General features: G+C 40.1%; 1 protein-coding gene across 2 annotated transcripts; it reads right to left on the bottom strand.

Moving 5' to 3' along the window:
• Positions 1-339: 339 nt before the first annotated feature.
• On the bottom strand, positions 340-15,278 carry tti1 (TELO2 interacting protein 1). 2 transcript variants are annotated; one of them, XM_067445518.1, is made up of 8 exons: positions 14,974-15,278; positions 11,572-13,887; positions 11,325-11,483; positions 8,908-9,056; positions 8,670-8,810; positions 6,955-7,159; positions 3,164-3,251; positions 340-1,995 (listed from the first exon to the last, which is right to left on the bottom strand). In XM_067445518.1, exons 2-8 carry the CDS (start codon positions 13,862-13,864, stop codon positions 1,794-1,796), a joined length of 3,237 nt encoding a protein of 1,078 aa, XP_067301619.1. In that variant the 5' UTR covers positions 13,865-13,887; positions 14,974-15,278; the 3' UTR covers positions 340-1,793. The 2 variants fall into 2 exon arrangements, with proteins under 2 accessions (XP_067301619.1, XP_067301617.1); XM_067445516.1 differs by having other exon boundaries at positions 341-1,995; positions 15,006-15,277.
• Between the last annotated feature and the right edge of the window lie 51 nt (positions 15,279-15,329).

A 15,329-nucleotide genomic window follows, 5' to 3' on the forward strand; every position in this document is an offset into this window, starting at 1 on the left:
GACTTTATCAGACTTTGTCTCCACGTCCCCCCGACTGCCTCATAGACAGGTAAAGATTGCTTCTGAGCGTCTCCTCAGGTCTATCCGGTAATTTCTCAACTGTGCGACAGAGTCGTGTTGGTTATGATGCAATAGTTAGCCTATTTTTACAAAAACAGCTTCTGCGGGGCGATAGTGTAAGATACAAGGTAATGGAGCCTTTTATACAGTTGTAAAGTTATTCACTGTCAAAGTGACTCAAAAATGAATGGGAGTCAATGGGATGCTAACAGCAGGTGATGGCTTGGTTAGCAATGGCCGCCCCTATGGGTGGAACGCTTTCCGAGCGCTAGATTACCCCCTTGGTTTGACCTCACCCAGCTGTTGTACATAGTGTTGTATTTGAGGTTAAAAAAATTATATAAATACTGTTCGGTGTCGTGTCTTAAGACATCAATGTGTCGCCACAAGCCACAGGGTTTAATTTGAAGTCGTTTGTGCATGTTTTTTTTTACTCCCGTAGAATTACACCCCATTGACATGCATTATACGACTGGCACACTGCAACAAATCTTCATTTGTGTTCTAATGAAGAAACAAACACACATCTTGGATGCCCTGGGGGTAAGCAGATATACATCAAATTTTCATTTTTGGGTGAACTATCCCATGGGCTAAATATCAGTTGACCCTATGTTTACTTTTTTCACAGACGAAAATGGAAAGACTATCAGTCAGAGCTCAGCTTTAGGAGAGGGAGAGACAGGGAAAGAGACTGAGAGAAAAAGAAAGAGTGATGGAAATGAGGAGAGAAGGTATGACACATAATCTACCGCCCACACGGTTTTGAAAGCTATTTATTTATTTATTTTAGCCTTCAAACATCTTAAAATGCACATATGTCGATCAGAGAAATACATTTTCTCAGGGGATCAGCCCCCTAATCCCCCGTAAATAGCTCACATTTGGGACCTCATAGCGCTGGCTTTAAGTAAAATGAATCAACACTTTGGCGCAGGAAACTGGCTAACATTATATTATAAAAATCTCCAAAAGGCAATGATAAAATGGTAGATATAATGATACATAAAAAAAACCTTTGTGGCCTTTTTAACTTTTGTTCTAACAAAGAGCTTTCCAACCTTAACCTCAAAAATCACCTCAATTCTTCATTACGTCGTCTCTTCAATTTGCTTTGTCGTCTTTAACGGCAACGAATCCTTCAAACAAAGCTCGTGTCAAGCGGTTTGACTCTATAATGATGCTCCCGCACTTATCAGAAGCGGCTGGGAGGAAATTGCATTAGCCCCGTATGCCGTACGTTAGCCCGCTCGCTCGGGCCCGGTGAATAATAGTGCTTCTGTCAGCCCTGGCAGCAGGATAAATAGCAAAATACAGTACAGATAACACGGCAGCACGCGAACACAAAGCATATGAGGCAGCTTTAATGCGGCTCTCACAGGCAGCACATTTATTAGACTGTCACAGGAGAACCCGCGACCACACGAGCCTGAACCAACAGGTCACAAATACCTCCTGAACTAGACCAGAACCTCTGGAATGCCCCAGATCAACTTATTATTTTAGGGAAGAAGCAAATAACTAATTATGGTAACTTGGCAAATATCATTTACATGGCCTTTTTGTTGTAAGGAACACACGTTTTTGATTGAACAGTTTATTTTATTGTACACGTAGCCATCTGCATCATGACACAATCAGTTTTTCAGCCTTGTCCAAACGCTCTTCCAGTCATACATGCAGTCAATGAAGATCAGAACACAGGAATCATTCGCATCTAAACCACCGGAGTCTCATCTGTCCGCTTGCGGGGAATCAAACTCCTGCAGTAATTTGAGGACGTTGTCTGTGAATTGGTTTCTCGGCTTGTCTGATCCACTCAGCTTCACGGGCAGCAGCTGTGGATGGGGCGGCTCGTACGCAACCGGACAGAAGAGCTCGTTCAGAGTGAACCAGCACATATCAGCGTCCAGCTCCATCAGTGACCGGAAAACACTGCGGACAAAAACATGGTAATAAAGCTAACTATCAGGGTAATTCATACTATTAAACAGGATATGGGATTCTATGCTGTCTGGAAACAAGAGTTTTAAAGGGTTCACCCAAAAATGCTCTGTGTATTCTAAAACCTTTCTATCAGAACCAGCATTAACTTCTGGAGCAGTTTGAGCTCCAGTAGCTCGTCTGTTTGATCGGACCACACGGGTATAAATGAGCCTTGGCCGCCCATGACCCTGTGGCCGGTTCTCCACTGTTCCTCTTGGAGCACTTTTGATAAATACTGACCACTGCAGACCGGGAACAGCCCACAAGAGCTGCAGTTTTGGTGATGCTCTGACCCAGTCGTCTAGCCATCACAATTTGGCCCTCGTCAAACTCACTCAAATCCTTACGCTTGCCCGTTTTTCCTGCTTCTAACACATCAACTTTGAGGACAAAATGTTATGCCTAATATATCCCACCCATTAACAGGAGCCGTGATGAAGAGATCATCAGTGTTAGTCACCTGTCGGTGGTCATAATGTTATGCCTGATTGGTATGTATATATATTTATTATTTTAAATTCACTTATAATTTTTACCAATTGTTTTCATCATAGTTATTTTTTTAAACATTTTTTATTATATATACTGAAAATATACTTAATTTTGTACAAATTGTATTCATCATAATGTGTGTATAACATTTTATGTAATTAACATTATATTAAATAATTGCTAATATTTAATGTACTGTCAGGCCGATTATTCAACTTAAACTATATTTGCTATATATTTTATTTTATACAGTATATCATTTTTTAATTTTCCCCTGATGCTGATCATTTCAGAATAGTCCGATATACAAGACAACTGACAGATATATCGGACTAATCTCACTATATTTAAGTATATTAACTAATCTTAATATATATATATATAATCCTAAATATGAATCAATACATCGACTTATTGCTACGACAGCAGGACTGAATCTACAACCATAAACTTACAATTACATATTAATGAAATATTAATATTCAAATTTTTAGTATAGCCTGTGCAAGTTCCTGAAACTTAAAAAAACTATTCAAAATGATTAAACCCTCTTGACTAAAGGAAGAAGACTTTTTAAAAACGAAAAAAAAATTTAATTCCCGTTCTGACATTGGTTGGGCCTTACCCGAGACACGCCTCCTGCAGTTTGATTGGCTGTCGGCAGCTCAGGTACGGGAGACACGCGTCAATCACTCGATCCAGATCCGCCTCCACTGCAAACAGACATTCAGAATAAAGATTACAGTCCTCAAACTCGACTGAGAATATGAAAAACTGAAGGAAAATCAGCTGTGTTCAAATGTAACAGACACTGAATAGTGAAATATCCATCAGATCAAGACGTGTGTTAGTGTTTACATCTATTAGGGACTGTCGTACACTATTATAGATTGTTTTGATTCTCTATACCCACAAAGCCTTATGTAGGTCTCCAGTGACTCAAGCGCCTGCGTCATAATGGCCACAGATGTTCTAATATATTCTAATAGTCTCCATGGCAGCATTATCCTAATTAATTAATTAAGCAGCGTGATGTAGAGCCTCATTACTCTAGAAAAATGGAGGTGAATGCAGAGGGACGGCGAGACCAGAGACAGAGAGGAATGAAGGATGGAGGGAGAATAATAAAGAGGGAATATGATAGAGAGAGAGAGAGCACTACAGCCAGCTGGGAAATAAACAGCGTGACCTCTCGTCTGTCTGTCTGTCTCTCAGGTGTCTCTCATAACCATGGTAACTCTTTCAGTATTCAGTATTCCCTCCACACACACACACACACACACACAAACGTTTTTCTCCCCACACGACAAATCACTCCTCAAAGCATTGGGCTCTGGTAAATCTCTCATACGTCACAATCACAGATGCACTAATTAAACTTCAGACTGATATTGATCACTTTTCCGTGATGAACTGCAACATGAGGTTTTTCTGTCACCCCTGCATTACATCCGAAAACCCACAGAGATGAAAAAACACCAGATACAAACACACAGAGAAATCCCCCTCAGAGCTTCTCCAGAGGAATGAACAGAACAACACGGGACGGTGTGTGTCGGAGCAGAGCTCTGGGGTTTCGTGATGTGACAACAGGAACACGGCTTCATCGCTTACGGTGAGATTGACTTTGACATGTTCACTGCAGATGAGATGAAACGCTGATGCGAGTCTGCCATCTAGTGCTTACGGCGCGCTCACAAATGTTGGACGGCACACAATTAAAATGTGATATTAGTGTGTGCACTATTAGTCCAGGCAAAATAGCATTTTACAACAGACTAATTGTAAAAGATTTTTTTTCAGCTTAGATCATTTCTATGAGGTGTCCAGAACAACATACTAAAAGTCCTAAGATATCCTAGTTGAGGAAATGTGTTAAATTCTCATCAATCCGAGATGTGTGCCAGTAAGGCCAGACAACAATAGACCCCAATGGGGCTATTTTTTTCCTTTACTCCTATCAAAATGAAACTTTACACAATGAAAGTACACATGAAAAGTAATTTTTTTTGTTTTACAAGTTTCTTTGAAAATGAATTTTACTATGCAAATGAGCTATACACTAATCGCATATGCCCAAAATACACCCAAATGGGCTTATTTTTTCCTTTACTCCTACCACAACAAAACTTTACACAATGAAAGTCGACATGAAAAGTAAAACATTTTGTATTAGAACTTTCTTTGAACATTAAAATAACTCAGAACTCAGCCCCGCCCGATGTGTTATTTTGGCAAGGTTGCCTGCTAAAATTCGTATTCCTGGGTCTATATTTCACATAATTGAGGTCTCTTCAACCGGCAGACATGGAAAACAACCCTCGGGAAAAACCGCAGACTTGGCAACACAGTGAGGTTGAGCTCTGTTGACATTTTAACCCTAACGTTATGCGTCGCTCCGTTGCTCTGATTGGTTGTAGAAACTTGTAGGTCTATCCAATTGAGGTCTTTCCTGGTTCGGTTGAAACACGCCCCATAATCACAGCCCAATGGAGCATCAGACTCATATTCTGACTAGAATTGAGTATGAACACGTCAGGCTATGCGTGTACGATTCGTCAGCATGCTTTCCTAAACATGACGTGTGTTCATAATCAGGCATTTTGTCTGCCTTTAAAAATTATTTTAAAAAATGTAATGCAGGGGGAAAATTAATCGTTATTGATCGCATCCAAAATTAAAGTTTGTGTTTACATAATGCATGTGTGTGTATGGTGTATAATTATTATGTGTATATAAATATGCACACATGCATGTATATATTTAAGAAATGTTTTATATATATTTATATATAAGATAAATTATATATACATGCAAATATTTCTTAAATATAACAGACATGGGCATGCATCGTAAGTGTGCCAAGTGAGGGCCCAAGTGAAGTCAACATAGCTCACAGCGCCAACTGTTGGCGAAAATGATCACTACACGAGTGCTCCTATAAGCACGATGGGCCCTGTCCCAAATGGCACACTTCATGTGCTCTTTCGGTCTAGTGGACTTACAATGGCCGTTACGTGCGTGTCCGTTAAGTCCACAAGACCACAGGATGTCCCTTTGTCATTTTAGGTCTCCCTTTGAGGTTGATATCCGCCCTCGATACGCACTTCTGCGTGAAAATACTGACTCAGAGGAAGACTGTGAGGGTTTAGGGTGCCATTTGGGACAGGGCCTTTGTGCATTTTATTTGTAAAACGGGGACACAACTCCAGTGTCCCCGAAAAACTGGTCACCTTATAATGTTCCCTAAATGGTTCTTCTGTTGCATCACTGCAAAACCCCACTTTTGGAAACTTTATTTTTAAGAATGCTGAGAAACTTTTGATCACAAAAATTTTGATTTCTCCCTCAAAAGCATTGAAATACTGTAGTGTTTCCTCCCATTGCTATTTTTATCAGTAGTTTTGCAAGATAGCGCAATGTTTTCTGTGGAAATAGAACATTCGCAAGCAAATCCCAAAATCTTGAAATATTATTTTGGTCACACTTTAGTTTAGGGTCCAATTCTCACTATTAACTATGACTTTTGCCTCGATAAACTCCTAATTACTACTTATTAATAGTTAGTAAGGTTGTTAAGTTTAGATATCAGGATTAAAGGAGGCAGAATATGGTCATACAGAATAAGGCATTAATATGTGCTTTATAAGTACTAATAAACTGCCAGTATGCTAGTAATATGCATGATAATAAGCACCAAGTTAATAGTAAGAATTGAACCTTTAACTAAAGTGTTACTGGTATTGTTTCCTCCCATCATATCCTTTTGCACTGCCAAGCCCTCTTAGGGGTTCTGTATGTAACCAAGGTCACTGGCAATGAAAAATAATATTCAAATAAAACATAATACGTATGGTTCAGACCCTAAAATAAGGTCCCAATAAATATTTTCATAGCTGAATATTCAGTTTCAGTCAGCACATTATTGAGAGTAGATGCACTTTATGTTCTTAGAGAGGATTCAGGCAGGTTACGCCACAAAATAACAGTTCAACTTAATTAAATACATGATAGGGTTTCAATCTTTTTTTAGGATTAAGCGTTGCATTTTATGATATAATAAAGTACCATATTTATGCATTTACATGATTTGTTATGATGCCGATGCTGCGCATCCATTAAAATAACCATTATTACTGTACACAGCCATATAGTTCTACATTAAATCTGAATTTGCCTTCATATATTTTAATGTGCTTCACGGATATTTCAATGAAGCAATTAGCTGAATTTGAGCTTTTAACCGTAGCTTTGGAGGTGAGTTAATGTGTTTATAATCATGTTTTTTTAACACATTGAACAATGACTGGCAGATCTGCATGACTGTTGAATACATATTTCCATTTCCATTGCTGTTCTGCATTAATATCTGAGTTTCTAGCAGGCGTTTGGGACACTGATGTCCTCCAGACTTACTCAGGTCCAGTTTGACACACAGAGGTCCGAGCCCCTGCAGCACCGCTAGCTGGAGTTTGTAAGCCAGCGTTTGTGTGTAGACGGGCCCGGAGCGAGCGCTGATCTCCGCCTGCTTCATCAGAGAGGAGGTGAGACGGGGCAGGACCTCCTTAGACACGCGTTTCCTCAGGAAATCACCACACGACTCGCCCAGGACACAGAGCACCTGAGGCAGAGATTCAGGGAGGAAAAGAGGAACTTCATGATCTCCTGGATCTATCACAGTTAATATATGCTACCGGTCAAAAGATTGTGGTGTGTATGGGTTTTTAATGCTTTTTAAGGAAGTCTCTTATGCTCACAGAGGTTGCATTTATTTATTTGATCAAAAATACAGTAAAAACTTACAGAAACGTGAATTCTGTGTGAATATATTGTCAAGTTTAACGTATTCCTGTGATCAAATATTATCAACAGGGTTTGACATTAACTTTTTTTGTCCACCAGTCACTGTGGCTAGTGGTTTTCTAAAATTACTAGCCACATAGCATTTTCACTGGCCACAATTTTGACATTGATACCATGGGGAAAAAACGGCCATTTAGATATATGTAGTATATATATACTATAGATATGTAGTTTATTAGGCTGCTGTCACTTTAAGATCTGACGCACTGATACTGTTACACATGCATTTTCTTTCTCAACTGTTTACATTCACTTTAAAACAGAACTGTCTGCGTTTACGTGAATGCTCACTAAATCTGGCATTTTGACATTATGTTGTGTGTATTGACTGTTTAAACAGCGAAAAAGAGCTCAATTTAGCACTGAGAGGCGGCTTTATGAACACCCACTTTGGGTGCAAGACCAAAATCTGCGAGAATTAGTAAAATTATGCACAATATGCACAGTCCCACGCTGATATTCAAGCCCTGTAACACCAACAATATTCACCCGGAGCAAATGAAGTGAGTGAGTGTGTGTAGGCGGGTTTGTCACTCGCTGTCAGAGAGAGAGAGAGAGAGAGACAGAGAGAGAGAGAGTGAGAGAGAGAGAAAGAGAGAGTGTGTGTGTGAGTGTGTCTATTCTGCAGAATATTAGTATTGGAAGCGTTTCAGATATTTCAGTATTGATATGTATCAAAAATATAATTCTGACAACACTACATTGCACTTTTTAAGTTTATTATTTTCAGATGCCTTTTTAAAAAGACACAATTGAAAAATGTACATATTATAAATTAAATTCATCCCACCAAAGTGTCTAGTAGGAGTGAATGCGTTACCCTGATGAAATACACACGCAGTTGGTGGGTTGGCAGGTGTTAATGTCTAGCCCTGATTATCAATGTTGACAAATATTGAACTGCTTAATATTTTTTTTGTGAAAACTGATGCATTTTTTTCAGGATTATTTGAAGAATGGAAAGTTCAAAAGAATAGATAATAGAAAGTCAATGCAATAATACCCAACTACGGGGTTTCCACACTTTTTCACCCATCTTTTTTCAGTTCGATTCATTAATGAATACTTAAGAAGAATGTCATTTTGTGTTGACTGATGTATTGTAAAGAAGATTAAACTACAAGACTGTGTTTTATACCACTGAAATATAAATGACTTTTAATGTTTTATTAACTTCCATGGCTTTTTTAAAATGCTAGGATACTGTGCATGGTCGTAGTTTCCTGAATGTTTTATGTTGCTATCTGTTTGGAAGGGCATCCTCTCACCTTGAATGCTCGCGGTACAGCGAGAGGGTCATCGTTGGTGAGACGGGGGAGAAGAGCAGGCCAGCACCGGTGCACCATGGGAAGAAGCTCATCCTCTCGCTCACATAAAACACACACACACAGCTCTAGGATGTCCAACACCTGTAAATTCACATGCACATTTAATCAGTCTTGTGCTCTTCTCAAAGGAAAAGGCGATGCCAAAGCTATAATACGCAAACAGAAGAGATTTTACAACCTTGAGCCGGATTCTCAGGTTGGGGTCGGATAGCAGGTGGAGGCATCGTTCCATCACATCTTTTGCAATCTGGATATGAAGAGGAAGCTCCTTTTTCTCAGCAGGACCCTCCATGTCCTCATCAGAAGCAGGCGCTGGTGGAGGAATGTCTGTGGACGGGAGATGATGATATTAAAACATCTTATCGAAGGAATCCAATGTGCATTAGACTAGTCTGGCCCTGTGAGACTCATGCAAACACGAGTAACAGCTGAAATCAGCTACAAACCTTCAGCATGATAGTGGGAAAGCTGGATCCAGAAGTACTGGATCGTTCAGGGAATTTGATGTGTGGTGTTGGTTTGATGATCAGAAATGTGAGTCTCGAGTTGAAAGTCCCATAATGTGAAGGATTGAAGATGAGCTAAAAACGGCTCAAGTGACCATAATTCTGCTCTATTACATCTGTACCCTTGTGTAAAGCACTTACGGCAGCTTGTTCCAGGGGAAGTAACTACCCGTTACAGGTCTGAAGGTATGAAGAAACCATCAGAAGAATCAACATAACGGTTCCAATTGCTGCCTAACGCTTCTTATTTTTCCTTTAGTTTACCTCCGCCTTGTTGGCAGAGGCTATTTACTCTTACTCTGCTGGAGTTGCCAACAGTAGCAATAGCAAAGTTGACACAAATCGACCCTCGAATCCATCTTATGCTAAACTCGCTCTACTCTCTTTTCCCAAATCAGATCGGAAAAGCATTTATTTTTAATACAATGAAAAAAATATTTGAAATGTGAAAATAGTGTCTAACATGTTTAATAATAATGTTTATCAGTTAGGGGTAGGTCTAAGTGTAGGGAGGGCTTTATTGCCCCAATAAGGCAACATCCATTTAATAATTTTAATCAATATAATAATTTACACTATATATATATATATAATTATTATTATTATTATTGCATAGCCTACAGTTTTATGTACAACGTCACTGAGGTGCAAATAGTATCCGCTGCCGTTTATAAATATAAATAACATCTAACTGCTATTTACACTTGGGCTATTGGAAAGAAAATGCTGCTATTTTTTGTGAAAATAATATATATCACCATTTTCCCAGAGTAAATAAAATCTATTACTATTCAAACTTATTGTAAATAGCCACTGCCTTTATTTTTATACTGTAAGGCCTTACTAGATCAATACTGTCATCTGCTGTACAAGAATTAAATTACAGGCATTGGTGGTGGTTGAGAGTACTCCCTTCTAAATGTAAAGCGCTTTGAGTACCCAGAAAAGTGCTATATAAATGTAAAAAAACAAACAATAAATAGACACTTAAGCATGATTATATCAGAATGTTGCAAGGGGGTAACGATGGTCTTCTGGGTGTTTGCTAGGACGTTGATATGATAGAATGTTGTGATTGGTTGGTATTTAGGGCATTACTGGCTGAAGTAAACAACTCACTCACAGGTTTTTTATTTTGGTCTCTAGATATCATTTGGTCTCTAGATATCATCTAGGATTATACAAAATTCTGCCAAATTGAGGAATATTTCCCTTTTAGTTCAAGAGTGAGAATTTGAATTGAACTGGCCCCACCCCACTAGAAGATGATGTGAAAGAAAAGAAATGTACTGAGCTGTATTTCAAAGCAACTCAACAAAGATATTGCATCCTGGGAAATGAATGTCCAAAAAGTCTTATTAAATATTAGGAAGTATACAATACATTTGTTATCTCCAAGACATTTTTCAATTCAGGTTCGAATGGACCACAACCCTGCTCGATTTGGCTGAAGTCCCAGTTTTATCATCAAGGTAAGTATGGTATGATTGCTTAGAAACGTAACAAAAGCGTTAGTTCATCCCAAAATTTGTATTATCCTATAATTTACTCACCCTCAAGCTATGCAATGTGTATATGACTTTCTTCTTTCAGCCAAACACAATCAGTTTTATTAAAAAATATCCTGGCTCTTCCAATAATTATAATGGGAGTGAATAATACCTTGATTATTGAAGCCCAAAAAAAGTGCATCCATCCGTCCATCCATCCGTCCATCCTAAAAGCAATCCATATTGCTCCAGGGGGTTAATAAAGGCCTTCTGAAGCGAAGCCATGCATTTTTGTAAGGAAAATATACATTTTTATAACTTAATAAACTATAATCACTGGCTTCAGGTAATGGCCATACATGAGTTGAGTTCCAATGGAAGAGTGACTTCTCATTCAATTAACTCCATTTGTAAAGCGTGAAGAGCCAGGATATTTTTTGATACAACTCTGATTATGTTTGGCTGAAAGAAAAAAAGTCATATACACCTAGGAAGGCTTGAGGGTGAGTAAATTATAGGATATTTATTAGATTAACTAACCCTCTAAGTTAGGGGTATAGAACAAACACACACACACACAAAAGAAAAAAATTACAAACTTAGTTCATTAGGATCTTCCTCTTCTACTCCAATGCCTTCAGCAAGCTCCTTCTGCTTCTTATAGTCCAGGAGAAACTGCCTCAAGTTTACACACTCTTTATTCTGGGTCTCTTTGCTGGATGGCTTCTGGTGTCCCATAGTAGTAGGGAACCATCTCACTGTGGTAAAACACATGTGGCTTTTTCAAACTCAAAAGGAAACACACAATAGTAAAAGCAGCATTGCTTCTTATTAAGTAAGACTCACCAAGTGCCTTCATGAGTAAGTGCAGCACACTGCAGAACTGTGGCGTTCTCTGGTCATAGCTGAGATCAAGTGCCGTTAACACGTCCTGCACCACATCGGCCACTAGAGGCAGCAGACTGGCATCTGAGTGAGTGAACATGACAGCAAGAACTCTTGGAGCGTGAGGGTGAATGCTGGGTCTGGCTAGGTTTAGAGAAACATCATTTAGGAGGTAGTCTGAATTCTTGATGACCAGCTCCTTGGGTGAACCGTAATCGCAAGCCTTGCAGAGGTCGCACATTGCGTTGAAAGCCGATTGACTGACGAGAAGCGACTCATCTCCTGCTTTCTCCAGAACAGGGTATAGGGATGTCATTAAAAGCAGACGGAAATCATTGCCCAAAGCCAGGGCGAAGCCTCCAATACCCTCCAACTGGATACAGATTTGCCAGATATTACTGTTGAGTTGGTAAATTGTTGGGGCTTTGGATGCTGGAAGCAGTTGGAGACTGTTTCGTTCTGGATTATTGGGCACCAAGGAGGATGTAGTCTCAAGTTTCCCTTCCAAGGCCTCAGAGACTGTAGGGAGAAGCCAGTTACTCAAACTGATGTACTCCTCGATGATGCACATGATTGAAGATTTCAAATCTTCTTGATTTGTTCTAGACTGGTATATTCCTGAACAATCAATTTTAGTATTGCCAGTCTCTACGCCAATGCCTGCAGCACCAACAATGACCTCATTGAGGACCAGAGCAGCTTGCTTTCTGTAAACCGAGGACTCCTTGTACAATTCCATGAAGCAGTCAACAAGAAGGTAGAGGTTTCCGTAGTATCCCAACATGCGGCAGATCTTCCTGAGTGCCGAGAATATCCTTTCGTCCGTGAAGTAGAGGAAATATTTTCTTTGGGAAGGGACTTGCTGCAGATCAGGTTCCAGGTCTGTTGAAGACTTTCGAGTTCTCTCCTCAATGATTTTCACATCCGTGACATCCAACTCCATGACCTGCATCAATGCTTTGGAGATGCGCTCAAGATGGATTGCTGACCTTAGTACGGCATCTACTTTGGGTCCCAGAATCTTGAGGTACCCAAGGAACACGTTAAGAACAAAGAGCTTGCGTTGGTCATCAGACGTTCTCATAAGTCGAGGTAAGGATGACGCCAAGCTGTGGAGGTTTTCAGACAGAACGTCTGTAAAGTCCTGTCCACCATTGGTTTGACCTTTTTGTGCCACTTCATTCAATGCTGTATTGCACCTGCTCTTAACCTCAGGCTCCTCATCGTTAATGGCACCTACCAATGCTTCCAGTAGAGGACCAACACATTCCCCCACAGACTGGCTGCACTGGGAAAGGAGAAGATGGGATAGATTGACCAACTCAAGCCTGATTCTCCAGTGCGGGTGGGCAGAAGTGCAAGAAATTATCTTTTGTAAGACCATGGCAAGGCGTTGGGAAGTGGTTTTGCGCCAAGATGGAGTCCTCTTTACAACCAGCTCCTCAACCCTCCCCAGATCACCAGTTGCCCTATCAATGTCTGTCTTCTGAAGCTGCTCATCGGCCATTACCAGACCTACCGATTTGTACCAAACCCTCATGGCCTTCATCGTGACCGCATGGCCTTGTCTTATGTCCCCACTTATTACCTGACTCAGGGCGCGAGAAATGCCAGGCAGAAACGTGGCGAGGGTGCGTCCAAGCAGATTCCTCTCGTCTTGTCTTGGCTTAACATGTTCCTCCTTGCAGTCGCACTGAAGAAACAAAGAAAGGAGACATTTAAGGGAAGCCAATTGAACCCCCCTTGCCTTTTCATGCTCTGCGAGTGCCAGAAGTAGCGACACAGCAGCTCCAAGTCCGGGCAACATGCTTGGCTCATAGAGTTTAAAAACAATGTCACCATAGGCAGAGTGCAAGAGGGTGTCCAGGCATTTGAGGACGGCCAGCTTTAGTTCCTCGGAGGTCATGGAGGGCTTTCCCGGGTCTTTTGGAGAGCAAAGACAAAGGCACAACTCAGAGAAAAGATCCCGCAGAGAATCCCAACTCCGTACGCATGTGTTCTCCAGCACATACGTTATAGTTTCAATGACTGCCTGGACGAGTCCATCCCGCTTGGAGCCAGGGGTTTTGAGGACAAATCTGAGGGGGAACAGAATATATTCCTGGAGCTGTTGGAGAGCTCCATCGCTCACACTGCGAAGATGACCACTAAGAGCTTCTACGTTAGCGGATGTAGGCTCTTTGGTCAGGAGGACACATGATGGGCGGAGATATGCAAATGCAATCTTTGGGTCTTCGATCTGATGTTCAGCCATTCTCCATGTATAGAGTATGAGATCTGCAAAGGAAGATTAAAAAGTCATCATGAGAGAATCATTACAAATCAAACAACATGGATTCAATACACTTGGGTACGACATGTATGTAGACTGTACGATGATGAAACCTATTGAGTCGTAGGCTATGATGACACAAGTTAGTATAGAAGAATAAAACATCATCAGCATGTGCTAGTGGTAAACTAATAAAGCAAGATAAATCGCACTTTGGCCATTGTGGTTTTTATGTGTGCTGAAAAAAAGACGAGGCAGCGAAACAGGAGAATATGATCATGGCAAGGGGAAATGGACCAACTTGGCATGCCAATTTTGCGAAAAGAGCCAGTGGTAAGTTGTTTACGTTTTAGCACCATATTGTGCTGATCAAAACGTCATTTCATGTTGTATTTTTATTGGTTGTAACAGCAAACACCGCGAGATGATCATGCTAAATATCTTTATCTCTGGTTGCAAGACTGTGATAACAGCTGTCTTTTATCCTCTCTCACTGTCCAACATAGGAGCCAAGACCATAGAAATTGCCACTATTGGTCATCTGGGACTGCCCAAAATTGTACAATATGTATACCAACATTATAATGCCAATGCTGGTATACATATTGTACAATTTTGGGCGGTCCCAGACGACCAATAGTGGCAATTTCTATGGTCTGGGACCGCCCAAAATTGTACAATATGTATACCAGCATTGGCATTATTCAGGGGGGATTTAACAATTTGACTTTCTGAACTATGACTTTTAGAAAACTTCCAAATAATAGGCCTAGTTAGTAATAGCAATAGATTTTACACTACTTTTGGCAATTAAATGACAGTCATTCAATGATTTCTTGAAGATACATTTGTCACATAATCTACCAAATACAAACAAACAGACAAAATGTACAACAATTTGACAAAATTACCAACTATGAATCACATTAAAATACAAAATGTCCTGTAAGGTAGGCTAAATCATATTGTTTGTGTGCATGATTAATAAAAGGATGCACAATCAGAATATTATAACCTTAAAAGTGTTAAATACAATTCAAATACAACTTTCATAATACAAGATAGAGAAAGCATATTGAATATGTACTTACAGCCCTTCCCCTGAAAATCCCACAATACTTACTTTGCGTGGTTCAGTCCAGCCAAGTCATGTCAGCTCATATACAGTTTCAAGCTCATAATAATGATATTAAACTACTGTTTCATTTCATTAAAGATAACATGACCAAATTATTCCAGATAGAGGGGGGAGAGCCTCTGTTACCCTGCTACAATGGCTGGGCTTCATAAGTACCGTTTGTAAGAAACAAAAACATGCATCACTTGAGAATTATGTCTATATCAATTCAGAGCAACAAAAGCAGTGAAGACAAGATTGCAGTGTCCAGTGTGATCCAGCATGATGTCGCGTCCCTATGACGTCACGCGCGCGACGCTCGTTTGTTTA

Source organism: Pseudorasbora parva, chromosome 6, assembly GCF_024679245.1.
Source record: "Pseudorasbora parva isolate DD20220531a chromosome 6, ASM2467924v1, whole genome shotgun sequence".
NCBI classification, from domain to species: domain Eukaryota; kingdom Metazoa; phylum Chordata; class Actinopteri; order Cypriniformes; family Gobionidae; genus Pseudorasbora; species Pseudorasbora parva.